Raw genomic sequence first — 20,435 nt, forward strand, 5'->3', positions numbered from 1 at the left:
AAGCTGGCAGTGTTAGGACCTTGAGTTTTCTGAAGTTGTCAGTCTCAGTTTTAATTAAGCACAAATTGTTCAGTTCCATGCAGAAGGAACTGGATAATGTTCACTGCCCTGCACTCTATATGGGATTAAAACTGGGGCTTCTCCCTCACTTTTTGTCTAGAATACAGTGGCCACAGAGGGGAAAAAAGCTGGTAAGATGAGAGGACATTTTTCATGCCATAATATTCTGAACAGGACTTATAGGCCTTGGCCATAGGATATCATACAGTGCTCAGTTTTCTGTCTCAGTTTCTGGACTCGTAGTGCAGTATAATAATGTGTGCATAAGTTCCAAAAGAAATCATAAATTAAATACAATTTGAGGCACCTGAGCAGCAGGACAGTGACTGCTGTAAAAGCCCACATGGAAGTGAATGTTGTCAATATGAGGAGCCACACATTAACAGAGAATAAGATATTTACCTGTGAAGAACAAATGAAGTGACACCTATATCACATAACCAAAGTTTGAAATTGCTTTACAAAAGAGATCAGTGGCATCAACACCGTGGACAGCAAGGTCCAGAGAGCTGAATCCAAGGCCAGCTAGTCAAGGCAGAAGTGGAGCTGAGACTAAGCCCATGCACGTACACAAGCTGAGGGCTGAATGTCTGGAAAACAGCTTTTAGAAAAGACCTGTGGGTCCTGATGGGTGCATTGACCATGAACCAGTAGTGACCTTGCAGCAAAGAAGGCCAACAACCTTGGCTGAGTGAGTGTGTGCACACATGGGGTGCTGAGCTTCCCATACAAGAGAGGTGTGGGCATACTGGGAGGGCCACATCTTGGAGCATCTGTCACAGGTGAGCAGAGGGTGAGAGATCTGGGGTTGTATAGCAGAGTTGATCTTATCAATGCATATAAACACCTGATGGGGAAGTAAAAGACAGACGAGAGTCTTTTCAGCGGTGTGCAGTAGAAGATGCAAGGGGCACAAACTGAATACAAGAAATTGCATTTAAATATCAGATTTTTCATGGGTTTTTTCACTGTGGCAGTGACTGAAGAACAAACAGACTGCCTAGAGAGGTTGTGGAGAGCACTTGCAAAAAGTTGCTTCTGTTGACCCTGCTTTGAGGAGGGGTGTTGGACTAATCAATCTCCAGAGGCCCCTTCCAAGCTCCACCATGCTGTGATTCTGTAACAGAACATAGCTCTCCTGAATCCCAGGGTAATATTTGAAGTGAAATGGTTGCTGGGATCCTGGGCATCTGCTCTATTTTGATTAAATGCTGCCAACAGAAGTAGATGTTCAGGTACGGGGCTGCACATGCACAGGTGGCCTGTGCATATGTGTGGTTACCTGCAGAATCCCTCCATATGCAGGCAAACCAGCACACCCAGACAGTCTGTCAGAAGAAAATGTAGAAGATTGCTAAATTCCACCTAGACAGAATTTCCAGCTGAAAAAAAAGAGGAAGGATGTGTCTGGGGAAACCTGGCCATGTGCTGTTCCTGCTTCTGGGATCTTGTGCTGCCTCTGTACGGAGCAGTTTCTCCTTAAATACTCGCCTATTCAAACAGGGTGTTTGCAGGAGCAGTACATTCATCACTTGATATTGTGGTGGGTTACTTACTATTCATCACTCTTTGTATTCTTCTCTTTAAACCTTCCTAGCTGTTTCAGACAAGGGAAAGTAATGTGAGAGTGTAGTTGTACAGAAAGGCTTGCTGCTTTTCTCATCCCAGCACATCCAGCTCATGTGGGCACAATCAATTCCTGCAGCTGTGCCACCGGTTTAGCTTATGCACATTGCTTCAGAAAAAAATAAGCTGTAACCAGGGTTTAGTCTGGCAGTTACTTTTACTGCTTTTTATTGTTGTTGTGTCATACAGTTCTCTGTCATTCTACACGTTTCTCTAGTCTCTGCAGTAGCACTACCGCAAAATGCATGAAGGCAAAATGCTGCCAGTTGGGTGACCTCACAGGTGGAGAGGGGAGGAATAACGGAGGAGCTGGGAATCAGCGCTCAGTCCTTTGTACCCACAAGCGTACCTGGATCTATTCAAACCAGCCAACACCTTCCTCCCGCTTCCTGCAGGATCGATTTGGCTTTGGGATGGTTCATTCGCAGCAAACCCAGCTCAGCCCCACGCACAGTGTGGCCACCTCTAGAGGGCGGTGATTGACTGATGAACGTAATGGGATGATTCCTGAAATATCCCGGACTAATCCAGCTGCAATACTGCCGCTGTTTAAGGAATTGCAGCTTCGCTGCAGAAAGGTGCACAGTCTAGCAGAGATAGGTCTCTGTCCAGCTGAAGTGATAGAGGAATTGAAGTGGACAAGTAAAGTATCAGAATTTAGCTCAAGAATTAGGATGAATTTACAAACTGTTAAAAGATCAATAATTCTTAGAAATAGCAGAAAGCTTCATTTCTCTAACAGCTTTGGTTTGTGCTGTCCCTTGAGGGAACCAATCCATAAGCACATTTAAACCAGAGCAAAGCAGGAAAAAAGTCAAAGCCAGCACAAATTGCTCTGAACTCCTGGGTTCAGGCTACTAGCGTGCTCTGTTTGGTTTCCAGCACAGCACAGTCCTGCTGTGCAAGCCACCATCCCAGGGATGGCCTTGCCAGGAATGAGGGGACAGAACCTTCCTTATTAACATCATTCAGTGCAGGAATTGTCTCCATGGAGAAACAGCTTCCCAGCCCCACCTTTCACATGACTTCATCTTCCTTTACCTGCATGTCAGGCAAGAAACTGGCAGAGAGGTTTCCTGCAGCATCCTGTGATGCTGGGAGTGGTCCACATGTGGCCCTGCCCAGCTTCCACCCCTCTGCATCTGGCTGAAGAATATCACTATCCTTCCTCTTTTTCATTTTGCTGATTAGTTCCTTTCTTTACTTCTTCCGTTTCTCTTCTCCTGATGCCATTAAATGGAACTCCACCATACTTCTCAGTTCTGCAAGGAAATGATGAAAAGTTGGTTGAAATAAAGTGTGAGGTGAGGACAGACTTTCAGGGCAGACACACTTTTTTCTTCTTGGAGGGTATCTGAACTTGAGCTGCTGCTGCACATTCAGTGCTGCGCTTCCTGGCCGTGTTTGTACCTGGCTCTGGAGCTGCTGCAGTATGTGCTCTGCAGCCAAGGTGCACGCTTTGCTGCTCTGTGCTTTGTGTACTGTGGCACCAGGGTTCATGGGTCACAAAGAGTTTGTTTCAGTGACAATAGGGGACGTCAGCACACACATCTTTGACAAGGCACACAGTGTGAAAACATCAACACTCTTCCCTCCTAGCGCAGAAAGATGGGTCTGGTTCCCAGTTTGTTATCTTTGTATTTAGCATTGACTCCAAGGAGCGTAGTTAGAGGGGATGGAAACACAATCTCGTTTTCATTTCTGTGGTGCCAGTTGAGTCAGGACCAGGCTGACACTGGCCCAGAACTATTACCATTTGCTTGAGACATCTTGTGTGTTTTTGTTGACCCTTGTCCATTAGCTCATGGACCACGGTGTCCATAGCTGGAACAATATGTCCTGTTGCTCTTCTTGGCCATCTTCATTCCTCATGTCCATCTTGGGCTGGGAGCCAGTGGCATGGGCACCAGAGATAAAACATCCTTTATTTCCAACCTTCCTCATCAGAGCCTGCCTGCTAAGAAAAACCTTGCCTTTCAAGAAAATGTCCTTTTTGGGACTTCTGCTTTGTTTTGTGAGAGCTTTTTATGGATCATACATGTCATGACCCAGCACCTATGACAAGCACATAATTCCATCACAAAGGACTTTTTAAAAGTACATGTATAGAAACTACTAGTAGAAAGCCTAACATTCCTGAAGAATGTTACTGTCTTCAGTGCTATTTTCTACCTTCACTTTGTGGGTTTTTTTCCTCCAACTCTATTTAGCTGCAAGGATTCATCTAAAGTGGAAGTGACACAACAAAACCTACTTTGATACCTTGCAGATTTAAAAATAGCTGTTTTAACATAGTTTTTCCTTCCAAGGTAGAATGTACCTTCTATTAGAAAACATTCACTCACATTGTTAATATAGGGTCTCTTTTCCATAGTCTGTCTTAGAGTGAGTCATCTGCTCTCTGGCTCTGTGTATCTCCATGCAAATCAGTAGGAATTAGCTTGGTTTCTGAAATTCTCTTTTGTGTTGACTGAAAATCTGGGGTGATTGTTTTAAAATGTTTCCCATTCTCCAGACAAGATATGAATGTAAATGCAACAAAAGTAATGTTGGACGTTCTCCCTGTCCCAATAATGTAGCTGTAAACTGCTGTGTTTTGATTAATCTGGTGGAATGCTATGCCTCTCTCAGAGTGTCGTCAGAATTGGGCCAGTTTTATCTGAAGAGTTTATTGTCTCAAGAAGTAAAAATAAATTGAAGTCACTGTAATTTGGAATATCTCAGTTTTTTATTTCAGAGACATATGAATCAGTATCAGCTGAGCACCTGGCTTGTAGAAAGCAGCTCATTATTTTAAAAAATGCAGTTTCCAATTTGAAAAGAAAAAAAAGCACTTGGATTATTTCTTAGAATTTTGGGGCAAACCTTGCAAACCTGGAAAAATGTCCACTTTTGCTAACTTCAATGTGACTGTTTCTGATGACACACTCATTGTTTAGTGAAAATATGAATAATCCCAGAAATCAGAATGTCTCAAGTCACAAGCCTTTACTCCATGCCAGATCCATCACAAATTCCTGAGCACAGGTGTACTGCTTTGGCCATAACACCTGCTGGACCCTGCACTGTTCACGTTGGTTTATGAGTGACAGATGTGTGATGTCATGTGAGGAATCAGTGGTTGCTGGGAAGGGCTTTGAAGGGGCTGGAAGGTGAAGTTCCCATGGGACAACTTAGTGACAGAAGGAGGAGGCTCCTGTGGCTTAGACCACAGGGATGTAACAGCACTGCTGCATGTTTTTGTGGGAGAAGGGAAGGATTGAAAGTGGGAAACTATCAAGCATGGTGTATTCATGTGCCATTACTAAGACTTTAAAGACAAGGTCTGACAACCCCAAATATAGTTTCCACAGGCAAGGGTGCTGAAGAGCAAGATTGCTCAACACTTACACAAGTGAAATCCTGCTAACTCCTGCTCTCTGAATCAGAACTTTTCTTCTTAAGGAAAACACTCAGCCAGCTCAACTGATTTGCAAACCAGTGTTGAAAGATTTGCAGAAATTCTTGTGGGACCATGAGGGCAGTAGGGAGGCAAGTTTGTTTTTCTCTCGGCTGGTAACAGAAGGAGCTTCATGTCTTGTGTCGTTACCTCCTCCAATTTTTTTTTTCTTGTCTTCATATTTGAAAAAAATCACATTATATTTGTTTATTCATTCATGGTTAAGACAATAAAGACTCCTTCCAAACTCTTGGTTGCCCTAACTTAATTATATTGTAAGTATAATTAAACCACAGTGTTGTTGAGGATATCTGTTCCTTAGATGCCCTGCCAGCAGAGTAACCACCATACACCTTTTTCATTGTCTGGCAAGCTTACTTGGCAGTCTTCATGAGAAGGTGTCAAAAAGGTTTTACTAAAGTGAAGTCAGTTTAGAGCAGGAAATTAAATGTTAACGCTCTAACACACTACTAATTTTTATTAGTAGTATTTCTCATTTTGTTGTTTGTTTACTTATTTGCTTGCTTTGTTTGTTGGTTGGGGTTTTTTCCCCCAGAGAGAAAACCCACACATGTGATGGTCAGAAGAAGCCCATGAAGGTCACAAATTACCCAGGTCAGAACCTGCACACCTCCCAATCAGAGGTGATGATAATTGTGCGTATCAGCAACAATTTCTGGCGTCTTTTAGATTTCGTAGGAATGATACAGTGATAAATTTTGAAATACAAAATAACTTTTCTTAAAGGAAGAGCCTCAACCTCTCAGTAGGTCCAAAAGGTGGAACAGAAGTAGCTGGAGCTCTGCTATAGCATCACTGATCAGTGGAGAGCATAAAAGAAAATTTTGATGCCAGGTCTTAGACATCCTCTTGGAGCCAAAGGAGGTGACTGCAGGGCAGCACTTCTACTTTTTCCGCAGTCCTTTCTCCTCTCCCTCACTCTTGTGAGGTGCTGAGTTCTAGGTGAGTCTCGGCTGCTCCCCAGACTTTCCCCTGTGTTGTTAAACACTGAAACACCTTTGCTGCCAGCACTCAGCTCTCTGTCATCAGCTTACTCACACTGTCACAGCCCAGGCCTCCTACCAGCCACATCAGCACCAAGTGTGGTGGCAGAATGGAGTCCTGCAGAGATTCTGCTTGAAGAGCTTAAGATAGGACCTGTATACATTCCCAAGAGGAGTAAATGCCTGTGAGTGCCACCTTGTGTCTTTCAAACAGAAGAAAGAAGAAGAAACTGGGTGCCTGGAACTGCAGTAGTTGGTCAGCAGCACCTCGTGGTCTTATGCAACTAAGGTACTCCATAAACCAGTAATACCTTGTTGTTAGATTGTGGTTCTCTTTTTTTTCCCTGAGATCCTGCTTGCTCTAGACACATCAGTCAAGTACTTCTGTGTCCTTGGACTTCCAGCAGCAAACCACCACCTAAATGCAGTAAAACGGACCACAGTCCAGTTCTCTTCCTGCAGCAGCATTTTCAGCTGTGTTTCAGCAGTCTGGTGTTTGGCTCTGCTCTTTTGTTTCTGTTGCTCCTCTAGTACCCACAGAGCCCATTTGGGCTTCTGCAGCTCTGTTACGCTCTGCAGTGGAGAAGGGTCTCCACCTGCCTGACACGTGTGGCTGCTCACGTGGCCAACACATTTGTGTATTTCTGCAGCTCTGCTCTAGGCCACATTCCCATATCTGCTTGTACTGAGAGATGCTGTGGAAACACAGAATGCCTTGGGTTGGAAAGGACCTTAAATACCATCTAGTGCCAACCCCCCTGCTGTGGGTAGGGACACCTTCCCCTAGACCAGGTTGCTCAGAGCCCCATCCAGCCTGGCCTGGAACATCTCCAGGGATGGGGCAGAAATCCTTGTTTTGCTTCAATATGAATAAACTCTTATTTTTCTCCAATCACTCTGATCAAGACAAATGATGAAATCAAAGCATTTGCTCCCCAGTTAGCAATTTTTTTTCCCACATACTGCAAATTTCTTTTTACTGTCCATGGCTTGTAGGAAAAGCTTTTGGCAAGTCAAACTACTTTGAAAGTACCGTGCCTATCTCTTTAGGAAATAAAATTACTATGAATTAACTCTTAAGGGCACTGCACCGACCAGGATTTTAAACCTCAAAACAGTTCTACAAATGCTCTGCAAATCGATTAAACCTGAGATCTATAAAAAGGGGCAAAAAAAAAGGTAGACTTATTCTAGGGAGGCAAACAGGGAAAGAAATAAATCCTCTGGTACTGCCTAGGAAAGATAAGCATCTCCACAGCTTGTGCTTTACAGTTCAGTAACTTAACATTTCAGTAACAGAAACAAAGCGTGTGAAAGACTTAAGTTCTTGTCACTTGCTTTACAAAGCACACTCCTTTTCTAATGCTTAGCTTACAGTGGTGTTGGTCTACTAAAAACACATTAATTTCTTTCTGAAGCTTATGCAGTTCTTCTGATACCCTCAAGAAATGAAGTTAAAAAAAACCCCAGTAATAACTCCGGCCATCAGATTTCTATACTGCAGTTTACAGAAGTGAGAGTTTAGAGGGATGCTTCTGAAAACCCTTCTACTCCCATGACTGTCTGAATCTTGAAATTAAATGAAAAAAAGGAAAAATAAAAACAGAACAAACCCCTAGACCTTTAATTATAACCTAATCATTTTGATCACAGCAATAAATATAACAAATGAGAGGCAAGTATGTGCGTGAGAGTGCAGGACAGAGAAAGGTTTAGGGCAAGGATCAGTGGAAAATCCTTAGAAATGATGTAAGAGAAAGCAAAGGCAGGGATTGGAGTTTGTAGCCTACACCAGAGACTATAAAAACTCTGAAAGAAAGCTGAACATTAAGGGTAAGTTAGGAGGAAGAACATAGCAGGACCATTAAGGTTGGAATTGCTTGCATCCAATGCAAGGTAAGAGGAGTGAGGACAGAATGTGTTGGGGATGTTTTGTGTCTTCTGCTCTCTTTACAGAAGCTTACTTCCCTTCTGTGTTTTCCTCTTTTTAATGTTTTCTTCAATTATTTTGTATTAACAGACATTCACAAGGTATAAAGATGCCCAGATCTGATGGAAAAGCACAACTACTTTTTCCAGTTTAGAATTAAGATAATAAGGTGCCTATCACTTAGGATTTTTGGTAGTAAACCTGAACTACAAATATTCAGTGGAAATTTATTTCCTTCAGTTAATCAGCCAATATTTAAACAGAATGTGTCAGTGCAATTTACAACACTGACAAATTACTTCTATGCTCTTGCAGTGCTTTGCAGTAAACTGCTGTCTGTTTATATTGTTATGGATTTTTCTTTTGTGTGAGTTATTGTCAAATGCATATTACTTCTTAAAATAAGCTGAAAAGCTATGACAGAATAATTCTTTTGCATAACTAAATATCTTACGTGGTAGACAAGTTTGCTGCATCTAACATATTGAAAAACAGGAGATAAATGATTTAGGAAAAGTCTTTAATTTATGGATCTGCAAAAGGGTTTTATTATATCCCTTGTCAGACAAATGTTGATCCAGATTCTGCTGCATTCCTGCAATAATAGTATAACTGGAAAAACATTCCTACACTGAGTAATTATCATTATCCAGTGATCTGACTGCTTCAGCTTTGCACTGCTGTAAGTGAAGGCAGACTCTGATTCTGTGATAGTCATTGTGATTTCTCCATTCCGAGTTCAAAACTATTTCACTGGGGTTTTTTTTCCCCTCCCACACTGGAGTTGTACGAGTAAATACATGCAAATAACGTTTGGTTTAGATGTCCAGAGGCTACAGTAAGGTTCAGAATCCACTAATTTTTGAAGCACTAGCATGCAGTGCCCTGAGCTTTCCTTACTTGGTTTTTAAATTTGAAATGATTGTTCTCTCATGGAGAGTGCAGAGCTGAAAGCTGAGGAGCTGAGAGGACATTTTGTGCCTCTGCCCACAGCTTAACTTAGGAAACTTATTATTGCATTTATCTGTCTCTGCTCACCTGTATTCAAAATGCAGCTCAACCTACTTTTCCTGTGAAATACTTTGAACATTATGAGGAATAACAAGCAAAAATCCCCAGCTCAAACCAAGTAAATCTATGGTGTAAATGACGGGAAAACTGCAAAATATATCTGACTGGACCAGGCATTCTTCATGTTTTTATAAATACCTGCCAATCTGATTTCAGCAGATTAGGACTTTGTTTTCGCTCTTTGAATGAATGACAAGTGCCTTTCTGGGCTTCTTAAAAAGCAAATTAAAACATACAACAATTGTAAGAGCTCCCTTGTTAGACCCTGACCAAGACTGCAAGTGCTCGCAGCTTTCCTTTTCTTCTCACTTAACTCAGAGAGACAGGTTACTCTCTAATTTACATTTGCAATGCATCTTCCCCAAGACTTTTCTTCTTCAAGTAATGTCCTTGGTCAGAATGTTTAAGTGTTTATCCAGTAAATCAGTATCAGTGTTTGAATCTTGTTAAGAAATTCCAATGACATTCCTGTCTCTTAAAAGCTTATCCTGAGGGATATTTTTATTATACTTTAAATGGTCTGGTTTTATATTGATAACCTGTTTTGCTAATATACTCTTTATACCTAGTGTGAAGATCTTCTACTTATCACTCCAATGCTGTTAGGAAAGAAAAATATTTTTCTAATATAGAAAACTACAATCAATTTCTTGATTTTTCTTGATGGAAAGGTTTCTTATTTTTGCTTCAAATGCTGAAGATGGCACTCTAACAATGAAAAGTTTTTGGCTCTTGTGCTAAAGATGAAGGAAGGCTGAATGTCAAGTTGTTAAAAATGTTAAGAAAAGTGGGCATGTTTAGTCAGTACATATATAAATAGTGTAGGATTAAGGGTTTGTTGACAAAGAAGAATAGTCTAATAATGTTTTGTTTTCCATTGTATATACCAGGAATACTGCAGCTCACTCAATTATCTTCTGAGGAAAGGTGCAAATAGGTTTTTCCCACTAAGAGATATTTTCTTACACTTCATAGCATCCTTCTTTTTAATATTCCCTCAGCTTCTAGATGGGCTTCATCACTTCTGTTTGTCTCCTGCTTCATGGTCTCCTACTTTTATGGTATATATGTGAGTTTGGGGGTCTTAATTTCTGAAATCTGTTGCTAAAAATGGATTTATTACACAGCGTAATAGTGTCAAAGTGTAGCCAGCTTTGCAAGATGTCCAGCCTGTGTCCTTCCTGCCCATTCTAAAGAGAAGTGTCCTCATTTGTCCTGTATGACCATTTGGTTTCATGCCCTGTTTCCAAAGGTGTAGATAAGAACCACGCCTGACTGGTTTTTCACAAGTGTTTGCCCACCTTTGTCAGTTAATTTGTTGCTGAATCATGCTTGTGTCTGTTCAGCAAAGGTGTCCTGTCAGGGCTGTGTTCATTTATGCACTTCTTGAACTCCTCATGGGAACCAGAGGGTCACCTTTCCACCCTTTCTTCACATGAAGCGAGTGCTGCTCCCACAGACGTTGTGTCCTGTGTGGGCAGGGTCCAGCCAAGCCCTGCAGGGACTAAACCATGACTGAATCTGTTTTCTCTGAGTACAAGTGGTAGGAACTGCTGTGCGCTCAAGCATCTTCTGAGCCAAAGCACAGCTGTCAAACAGGCAAATGTGACTGACGTGGTGATATGAGAACATGTCAGGACCAAACATTGGAAATCATGTTACAGGGAATGCAATTATTGAAAGGAAGACTTTGGAAATCAATGATGAATCTTGACTGCCTTGAGAATCCTTGAAGGAATTTAATTTTCAGGAACAGGAACATGCTTGGCCTTGAAATACTGTCTGACAAAAAGTTTCATTTGGGACACAAAAACACCTAGTTATCTCAAAATAACCAATCATACACCTCTTGCATAAGTTTATGAATTTTAAGTTGTCTCTGGTTCCACCAGATGAAACCTACATGCCTCTATCTACATAGGAAACTGAAAATAGAGGGAAATTTATATTGTAGAAGCTGTCAGTGTCTGTATCACGTATAAAAAAATATATGGCATTGTTTAAAAATCTGCACCTACTCCAGAAAACACATTATTAATAACATAAAGGGCCTGACACTGGCAGCTTACATTTCATTTTGTCAAAAAAGTCCCATGCTTCAATGTCTGGCTTCAGCATCTTTTAGAAAGCAATATGTGAGAAATGTTCCATATCTCATCTGAGGGGTGAGAACAAAAACACCACTCTAACCTATTTTTGAGCTCTGTTTTTTTTTCTGAGGGTGGGATTTGTTTTGATTTTCCTCTATTTTCCTCTGCATTTATGTAACTACAAAATTGCACCTGAGATACACAGGGTCCTTCAGAAGTTCTAAAATCTCTAGGACTGGTGATAGGGGCAGTATTTTTGGCTTTGTGGTGATACATATGATCAGAAGATACCCTTTACAACTTTTGAAAGTAAGGCAAATGTGTTTCAACAGGAGCAGACTTTTTCTTAGAACTTCACACAAGCCATTTATGAGTTGGGTTTTTTTTTGGTAAGATAATCATCCATCATCATTTTTTTTGGCCAAGGTATATTCCTGTCAGGTGTGCAGTGCAAGCACAGCGAGGCCAATGCAAGTGCTCAATTTGATTAATCAATTCAATTAAGATAGGTAGCAGCAGTTAATATTTTATTTTGTGGTGCTGGAGCAGCAATAAAACAGCTCAGTAAGGAATCCGCACAGTCCCAGAGGCCTTCCTGGCCAACAGGTGATGAAGGCTTCCCAGTGCTATCCCAGCATTAAAAGAGGAGCACTGGAGGCCAAAGGGGCACTGCCAGGAGCTTCCCAGTGCCTATGGGACAGCCAAGCCTTGGCTCTGCATCAGGTCATTTTGGGAGCATCCAGGACAAAACCTCAAGGGCTTCTGGGCTCAGCCACAAGGTGCTCACTGCAAGGACAAGGTCCTCATTTGCAGGTGACTTGGGCATGCCCCGTGCTCGTGTCACAGCAACAAGCAGAGCACAGCCATCAATACAGACTGGCAGCTGGAGTGAAGGATTGCAGTGCAAGGCGTGATGTCTTGCCTCGGTTCTCTTGCTAACAGGCCAGTAAGAAAAATAAGGCCCCTGTGATTTATGCTTGCAGAGTAATCTCCACAGTAATGTGAAATATCGTAGTTCAAATGGGTAAGAACAATGATGGCTGTTACCATTTTTGACAGGCAATGGGTTTGGAGCTCGGTGATGAATTGCATTCTGTCTGGTGTTTGTTCAGCCCACTTATCTTCAGGATGTCATTTTGGGTTTTGTTTTTTTCTTTAAAAGAAAAACATCTTTTAAGTCCTTTGGTTTGATGTTGGAGACTTAACAGTTTCTGTTTGGTAAAGCGTTTTGCCTTCTTGTGATCTTTTCTTGGAAAATGGCTCCGCACAGATTCCTAAGTAAAAGTTTTGTATGTTTATCCTGCTTTGATAAGGTAGAATACTGTTCTTTCTTTTATCTTTAATTTTATTTTAATTGGACCTGTAACAAAGATACCTAATTATAGGAGGAATTTTAGTTTTGACACATTTCAAGCTGAAGTATCACTAAGACACATAAATATGTCTGAATTTCAGACTTGCAATTAAATTTAGAGAAGGGTAAACTGTATTTTATGTCAGATAACACTAGACCCTGAGATACTAAAGACATGGAATTATACACCAATCCCTTGGCCTAGCTCCGTGAAGTTGGTGGTGAAGAATTTTCTGGCAGGATGGAATTGCAATACATCTAATAAGAGTGTATCTTGAAAAGCTTGTCAGAGCTTTGCTTATTCTCCTTCAGTAACAAATACTGTCCAGCCTCTCTTATAGTCTCTCTTGGAATGTGTCAAGGTAAGATATGGATGGGGTGAAGCAATAGCCAGTGCATGGCTGGGAAAGCCCCTTTTCGGCCAGAGGACTCTGCTTGGCCTGTTGCAGCAAATGAGCTCAAGGAGAAATACCAATAACTGCTTTTAACAGCTAAGGTCCTACAACATGGCTGAAGGTAGTAAAACTAAGTCCCAGACCAGCATAAGAAAGTGTGATTTTAATTGTACTTACATAGTGCTCACTGCATCATTAGTTTAGCAAATGCTTTTCTAAAGCTGAACTGTTCCACTGCAATAACCCTGCCTCTTTCTCCAGCCTTGGTCCCACTGCTGCATGAAAATCAGTACAACAGGGTCTTGCTGGACTTAAGTTTTGCTCCCTTTTCAGTCAGTGACACAATCTCTAGCTGCTTATTTCTTTGGGAAGTAGAGCCAAGCCTTACAATTTCCTCCGCTTCTAATTTCACTGGCATCGAGTTCTGACCAGTTAATCAAATGTCTTTAGTGTTGCAGGTGCCCTACTGTTTATTTTCACTAGTGTACCAGTTGCTATTTTTAGCTCTTTAGTCTTTGGGTTGAATGAATACCAGCACAGATCTTTAACCATAATAAACATATGTTTTTAACCTTGCCATTTATTTTTACATCTCTGTATCCAAATAATCAGGATGTGGTTACCTGTGAAGGTAGTAGACTGCTACTTCAAATTTCAATGCACACCCACATACAAAAATATACATTGCAGAGGGTTACAGCTTTGAAAACACCCAGACAGACCCCTGTGTTTATGTCAAGCAATGGCTGTTGCTGTCAGACCGAGAGACAGTGGTACCACCTGGCTTAGTGCATTGACTTTGTCCTCTGATTCCAGTGAACTGAGTCTGCCTCACCCCTACAGAGTAACGAGCAACTTTCTTCCTAACTGCCCATCCCTTACAGACAATAGTAATAGTAATAATGTATGTATATATATATATATATATATATATATATATATTCATACACTCTTTGTGGTTTTGCTTTTGCCAAGTGGAGAGTCAGCAAAGAATGGCAGAATCAGACTTGAATTATGCTCTGGGGCAGGACCTGGAGACAGAGAAATCAGCAAATTAGCAGATGCCTTTGGCAGAAAGCCCCAGCCTAACTCCTATTAACATCATCTGAAAAATTCCCACCTGGGGGTATGGAGGCACATCAGGTTTTAAGATCTAGATCCAAACAAGGGCTTAAACAATGTAGGCTAAACCCATGGCCAGAGAGAACCCCTGCAGCAAGCACCTCCCCCATCCCGAGCCTCCCAAAACTCCCTGCATTATTTAAAGGCTTGGTAGGCTTCTGCAGTTCTGCAGCTGTGACACATGGTCAGACCACCACCAGTCTGAGCAACACATCCCCATGCAAGCTTTTCCCACGTGTGGGAATAATTTCAATGCAGGATCCCATTGGAAGTTGTGGCTCATGTGATGCCTTTTCCTGGTCTTAAAATCAAGAGTCGTAAACAGTTAGAAGGGGAAAAGGGATTTACCTTGGTATTTATTTTAAGGATCCTTAGGTGTGCACGTCCAGGTCATATGCATTGAGATGCACACCGCCGAGTATGTGTGTGTCCCCCCCCAACATCGGGTATAACATTATAGATTTTACTAATTAGCATATCTTTCAAAGATTCCCCAATGAGAGGTTCAAGTGAGCCCCCCCTCCCCAAGGAACCTTCCCCTGGATGGTTCTATCTTGGTTTACAGAATGTGTTCTGGAGAGGACCTTGGGGTCTGGGGCACACTGATCCCTAGCTACGAAGCTTCTAAAATGTTTAGTCTCTCAGCTTGACAAACAAGTCCAAGAATGTAGGCAAAAAGCACTAGGAACACAGAGGTTGTAAAAAGGTATAACAGGGGTATAAAAGAAAAGGCAAAAAATCTTCATGGCATCACATGTGGATCATGTTGAGAACTAGCAAAATGCAGCCTTGCCTTCAAAATGCTACTGAAGAGGCATATGACTTCTGTCACAGCCTTAAGCACCTCCAGCATGTGAGGAGGCCAGGGTCAGCCTGGGTGGCTACAAGCCAAAGTCTCCCTGCTTACAAGTAAGCATCCAGTTCATCTGGTTTTAAGGCAAGTTTGCATTCCTCACTGCTGCTGCTGCAAGGATTGCACCACTGTGCAGAAAGGAATCAAAATACTGGCAGGGCTGTAAAGGAGCAGAGGAGGGAGCTGATGCTGCATGCGAAGGTGAAAAACATTCAGCTGGTATTATCTGGTTGCTGGGTTTTATGCAGTGACTCTGACAGATAAAACTTAGTAACCAGCCATGAGGTGAATCTCCCTTGGTTTTTATTACTTTAAGACCTATAGAGCAAGATTCCTCAGGGATGCAGCTGTGGAGTCATTAATAGATTGTTCTCCTTTGCAGATGCTGCAGTTCCAGCTCGTGGTGGTGCATTTGGCCCTTGTGATTGCCCTGCTGTGGTGGAACTCCAGCTCTGTGCTCCTTGCAGAGGCAGCTCCGGAGGTAGGTGAAGGTTTCTGGTGGTTGTCACATAACTGCTCTTCCTTGGGTGTTTTTAGCCACAGAGTGAGGAAGACACTGGAGTATCCAAACAGTGCTGGAAGGTGAAGGATCAGTATTGACTCTCTAAGGGCCAAGGAGGAGCCTTAATAAGAGAGAGATGCAAATTGCAAGGCTCTGGGGGGGACAGACAGAATGAGGTCTCACCCAAATTCTCACAGCCTCTCCTGAAACACCAGGGGATTTCCTGTGTTTTAAAACATTGTCCAGTGCATAGAGAACTTCCTGAAGAGGGGAAGGAGTTGATAGCAGGGGGGAAAGCAAACTCCTCTAACACTGAAGGGAAGGTTTAATTCTTCTTAAAGACAAATAATAGCATGAGAAAGCTGCAGCTTTCAGAAGCCATAAGGAGATCCCTGAGAGAAGATCACCTGCACGGAAGTTACAAATTAAAGGAGACAGACTAGACCAGGAGGGGAAAGGAGCAAAGTCACTTGCCTAAGCTTGCAAAGGAAAGCAGCAGATGAAATGGGAGAGTTGTCTCATGTTTCACCCAGAATGATATGTAGGGGTTGCACCTGAAAATACTTCTACTGCATTCCCTATTTTTATGTCATCTTGACATAAGGCAGATTTGGCAGGAAAGGTATTTATGTAATGGTTTCATGCCATTTAAAAAAAAAAAATCAGGTATCTAAAAGTTTACTCAAAGTAGCACTGTTTGGCCCTAGGGTTTTTACATAGGTTTCAAGATCAACTTAAACTTTAGATGGCTACTGAAGAATACTGATGGATTCTTCTACCTTGCTCTCTGTCTTCACATAAGCATGACCTGATTATACAAAAGTGCTGCAGTAGCTGCTGCTCTGGTGCCACAGAGACCGGGTATCCTGCCTCTATCAGGGATAGATTTTTGTGAAAAGAATGTAAGAACAGAACATCTTTGCAGACTTCTAGATCTAGAGACTTGCACTGGACCAGGGCGTGTTTTAGCTGCTGATGTGCCATAATTTTTCTTTGAATCAGTTTAAAAACTCAGTATCCATGACATCCTTTGGCAACGCATTCCCCTTCATCTGTGTGCTGTATTTAAAAAGTAACTCCTTATATTTATTTTAAATCCACCATCTGGTGACTTCACTGGGTGGACTGGGAAGCTCATTCTCTTGAGGAAAAAATTTCTAGTTTTTATTCATTTCATTGCTGTTTCTAAGTTTGCAAACCCTCCACTATGCCACCTACACCCACTCTCATCTCTGCGTATCTGTGAAGTTGTACTTTGTTCAGTGGTTCACCAGAGGAAAACTGTTTTCTACTTCTGATTATCATTTTAGCTGTCACTTTACTTCTTATAATTCCATTATATCTTTTGAAGACAATGTAGTGGGGTTGCAAGGTATTCAAAAGCAGAGGCTATTTTTGCCCTTCTAGTTTCAAGTGTTCCTGTAGATATTTATCCTCACTAACCAGAAGGAAGAGTTCAGTCTTTTTTAAAGGCATCCTTTGGTTGCAAATCTCCATGAAAGTTTTATAACCCTGAAGGAGAACAGAAAGGACTGTTCTGTGTACTTGAGGCTCACAAAAAACAGAGTCAGAGAATAACGTGAGACCCTTTACAAAAGTATCAACAGTGCTACACCACTGGTGTGGTCATTGTGGTCCTCTGCTCCTCCTCATATAAAGGTCACAGTTTTATACACTCCATCACTGTTTATCCCACCCATCAGTAGTGGGAAACATCCCCACCACAACTGGAGTAGACAAGGATATTGCATCATCCATGTGATGCCTTCCTTCACACGTGTACTAAACCCACCATGTATGAATAACAAAGACAGTGGTGTGCTTCTAAAGGTAGAATAAAACCTGTTTGATGGTGTAAGACATAAAGTTTCTGTCTAACTCTGTGAAAATCAAGTGGAGCAAGAAGGCACATTTCATTCAAAGAGACAATGATTTGGGCTTGCTTTTGTAGACTAGCTGCCCTCTATTTTTCTGTTATATGCAAAATGACTATTTCACTTTGATTTGTTTCATTTCTTTCTCAATAGACCCCAATATTCTCAGCTATTTTCACAGCAAAGCTTGGTTTTGAAATGGTGTTAAGCCTAGTGTTGTAATTAAGGTTCAAACTGTTGTGTCAATTCAACAGAGTGTTCTTTTCTTTCCTCCTCCCCATGTAGTGTTACTGCATAATTTCTTTGAATGTCAGTACTAAGCAAGTTTATTTTGGAACATGTTTTACTTAAAAATTAATTAATTTGTCAGATATGGATGGAAACTTCTGTAGAAGTTTTCACTATTATTTATTAGCATTCATTTAAAAAACAAAAATCAGTTTTCTTGAAAACTATCAGGATGGATACTGGAGTTGGGCATTGGTGATTGCATTTTTCAGAAGGATTAAATTACTCAGCTCATGCTGTAAGTGACACTAATCACAGTGCTGAGATAGAGATAGTGGGATGGCCTGCAGAAATAGGCTTTATGAAGTAACAAATTTCAATATTTCTTGCAATAATAATGAAAGCAAGTTCAGTTCTATTAAAAAAAAAAAAATCCCAGACTTTGACAGCAAAATCCTGTGGGTGTAAAAAGAGAGAGAAGGAACTTTTCAGAGAAGGAACATTTCAGAGATGGAACTTTGTTTTAAAACATTGTCCCAATTTCAGTGTCCTGGTAGTTTTCTATTTACAGGACTGCTGCTATGACACTGCTTGAAATGTTGTTTTTTTTTTTCTGGGACTCAAGCAGCCAGCAAACTGAAATTTTACTGCTTTCTTTTGCAGCCTCTGGAGCCTTCTGCTGCTCTGGGCGTGGGAGCACATCCCATTGCCAGTGAGGAGAAGCCAGCCACCAACCTGGCAGCCAGACTGTTCCTTCTTGATGGCTTGGTGTCTCTGGAGAATGAGGTGACTGAGACCAAGAAGAAAAGAAGTTTCCCAGGATTTGGCTCCCCAATTGACAGAATTTCTTCAAGCTCTGTGGATGCTAAAGGCAAACAGAGGTAAACTCTTAAATGCTCCTGCCAGTGAGAAAGTTGGAGAAAGGCTGTTGGAAGGTATTCTGGACACTGATTGGTTAGCTTTAGCCCACAACAGGTTTGATGGTCAGTTGCGAGGTGCCTCTGATCAGGAACCATTCAAAGAGTGTGTCACCCTTCAGCTGTGGGGAATAATACATGCACTAGTTCATTTATCCCTGCAGTGCTTCCCAGCTACCAGGAAATATTCAAGTGAATTATATGTGTCATTTTACGTGATTTTCCAGGACACTTCTTTCCGCTGGTGTGAACTAACATTCAGTTTAAAACTACATTTCTGATCATGAGCTTATTTAAATCAAAAAATGTGCCTGGGGTTCAAAACAAAGGGGCAGGGCTGGGTGCTCCTGAGACTGAGATGGAAAGAAGGTGTGGTGGTGTGCACATTTTGAACACAAAGATGAAGGACACATCATGAAAATGGGCAGGCAGACAGTAGAATGAGCTTCAAGACCTCCATCAACTTTGGATTCATCAGGGTTTAATCAATACAGCAATACCTTCACAGAACATGTTTGAAGATAAACTTGTTTGTAACAGGGCTAAGCAGTGAATGATGCTCGATGTGGCTGGGGAGAGACGGTGAGTTTGGAGCAAAGCTGTAGGGGCTGTTCCCTGTATCTGAGAGCGCTTCCCTGTCTTGTTCTGCTCTTCTGGTAACTGTCTTCTCTTGGATGGAATCCCTAATGCCACAAAGTATTTAATAACATGCTTAAAGCTTAATCTGGAAATGGAAAGTATTCACAAGAGCCACTCAATAATACAAGTACTTTTTTCAAACCAAGTTTTGCAATATTTTCTTGTTGTTTTTCCATTTATCCACCCAGTCTGCCTCTAGGACTGTTTGGCTGCAGCCGGAAGTGATAAAATACAAAATTCTTAAAACTTTAAGAAGAATTATTCTGTTCTGTCCGCCTCTTCAAGATATCAAAATCAGCTCACTCTTCATTTGCTTTTTAGCATGCTTTCGCTTTCCAGGCAAAGAAATGAGAGGTCATTTTTGAAGCTATGCTTTTTTGCGAAGGTACATGGTATTCCCAACTTTTCTCTTGGTTTTTTTTGGATGGAAATCTTTCATTCTATGTGCAGTACAAGGGAAAAACTAAACAAAGAAACAAACAAAACCCCCAAAACAACAAAAAGCAGACTAACAAAAAAAGGGAAATTGTGGTGAAAAACAGCTTGTCTCTGAATAATGATCTCATGAAAATGAGTGACACTGCACAAAATTCCCCCTTTCCCAGCAGCATCAGCACAGTTTGCAGTTTTGCATTGGGATTATCACTTTGGGGGAGCTGCTTAGCTTTTAAGTTTGGGGTTGAGCCATTTCTTGGAACCACCTGAGCTGCCTTGATTACTGTGGTGATAGTCTGGTACCACCACCAGCATGGAGTGCAGATCAGACGGATGTTATGAAAGAATAATAAGGCTTTTGATAGAGAAGTACCTTTAGATAGAAACAGGCAGAGGCTGCTGCACTTAGACGAGTAAAACAGAGGACTGAGCACCCTGCCACAGTCGTTCAGCCAGGAGATAACAGCTCATTCCTGTACGAGCTGAGCCAGCCGCCTTTAGAGACCAGGAAATTAATTTGTGAAAGCTGATACATAGATCGAGCCCCCCGAATCAATGCAGTGAGTGCAGTGCCTGGCACAAAGCAGAAGCTTTTGGAAAAGAGCAAATCAAAGGTGAGCCCACTTAACAGCTTGTTCTGACACCCACCGATTACAGGAGAGCCCAGAGCCTGGTCTGGCATCAACATCGGTTTGTAACACTTTGAAAAGCACGGGAAAAGCGTGCGGGAAGGCAGGAGAGGTAGAAAGATCCACAAGCAGACAGAGAGAAGGAAACTCCGGGAATCTTAGACAAGGCTGTTTTAAGTAGAAAAAGTCACTTTGTCCCTCGTAAGGGACGGCTCGGGGACAGCGCGGGGCGGAGGCGGCGGGGCTGCCGTGGGGCGGGGGGGGGCA

At 41.8% G+C, this 20,435-nt stretch overlaps 1 protein-coding gene across 3 annotated transcripts in view; it reads left to right on the forward strand.

The window, feature by feature from the left end:
* Nucleotides 1–20,435, forward strand: part of OSTN (osteocrin) — a 27,335-nt gene that overhangs the window by 4,595 nt on the left and 2,305 nt on the right. Inside the window, exons 1-3 of one of the 3 annotated variants that reach the window (XM_008644571.2) lie at nt 7,960–8,025; nt 15,327–15,425; nt 18,212–18,429. In XM_008644571.2, coding sequence (XP_008642793.1) covers nt 15,327–15,425; nt 18,212–18,429 — 317 coding nt within the window. In that variant the 5' untranslated portion in view covers nt 7,960–8,025. Of the gene's footprint in view, nt 1–7,959; nt 8,026–15,129; nt 15,230–15,326; nt 15,426–18,211; nt 18,430–20,435 lie in introns of those variants that run through there. The other 2 variants (XM_017727052.1, XM_017727051.1) reach the window with 2 other exon arrangements.

Source organism: Corvus brachyrhynchos, unplaced genomic scaffold, assembly GCF_000691975.1.
Source record: "Corvus brachyrhynchos isolate BGI_N302 unplaced genomic scaffold, ASM69197v1 scaffold162, whole genome shotgun sequence".
Classification (NCBI taxonomy): domain Eukaryota; kingdom Metazoa; phylum Chordata; class Aves; order Passeriformes; family Corvidae; genus Corvus; species Corvus brachyrhynchos.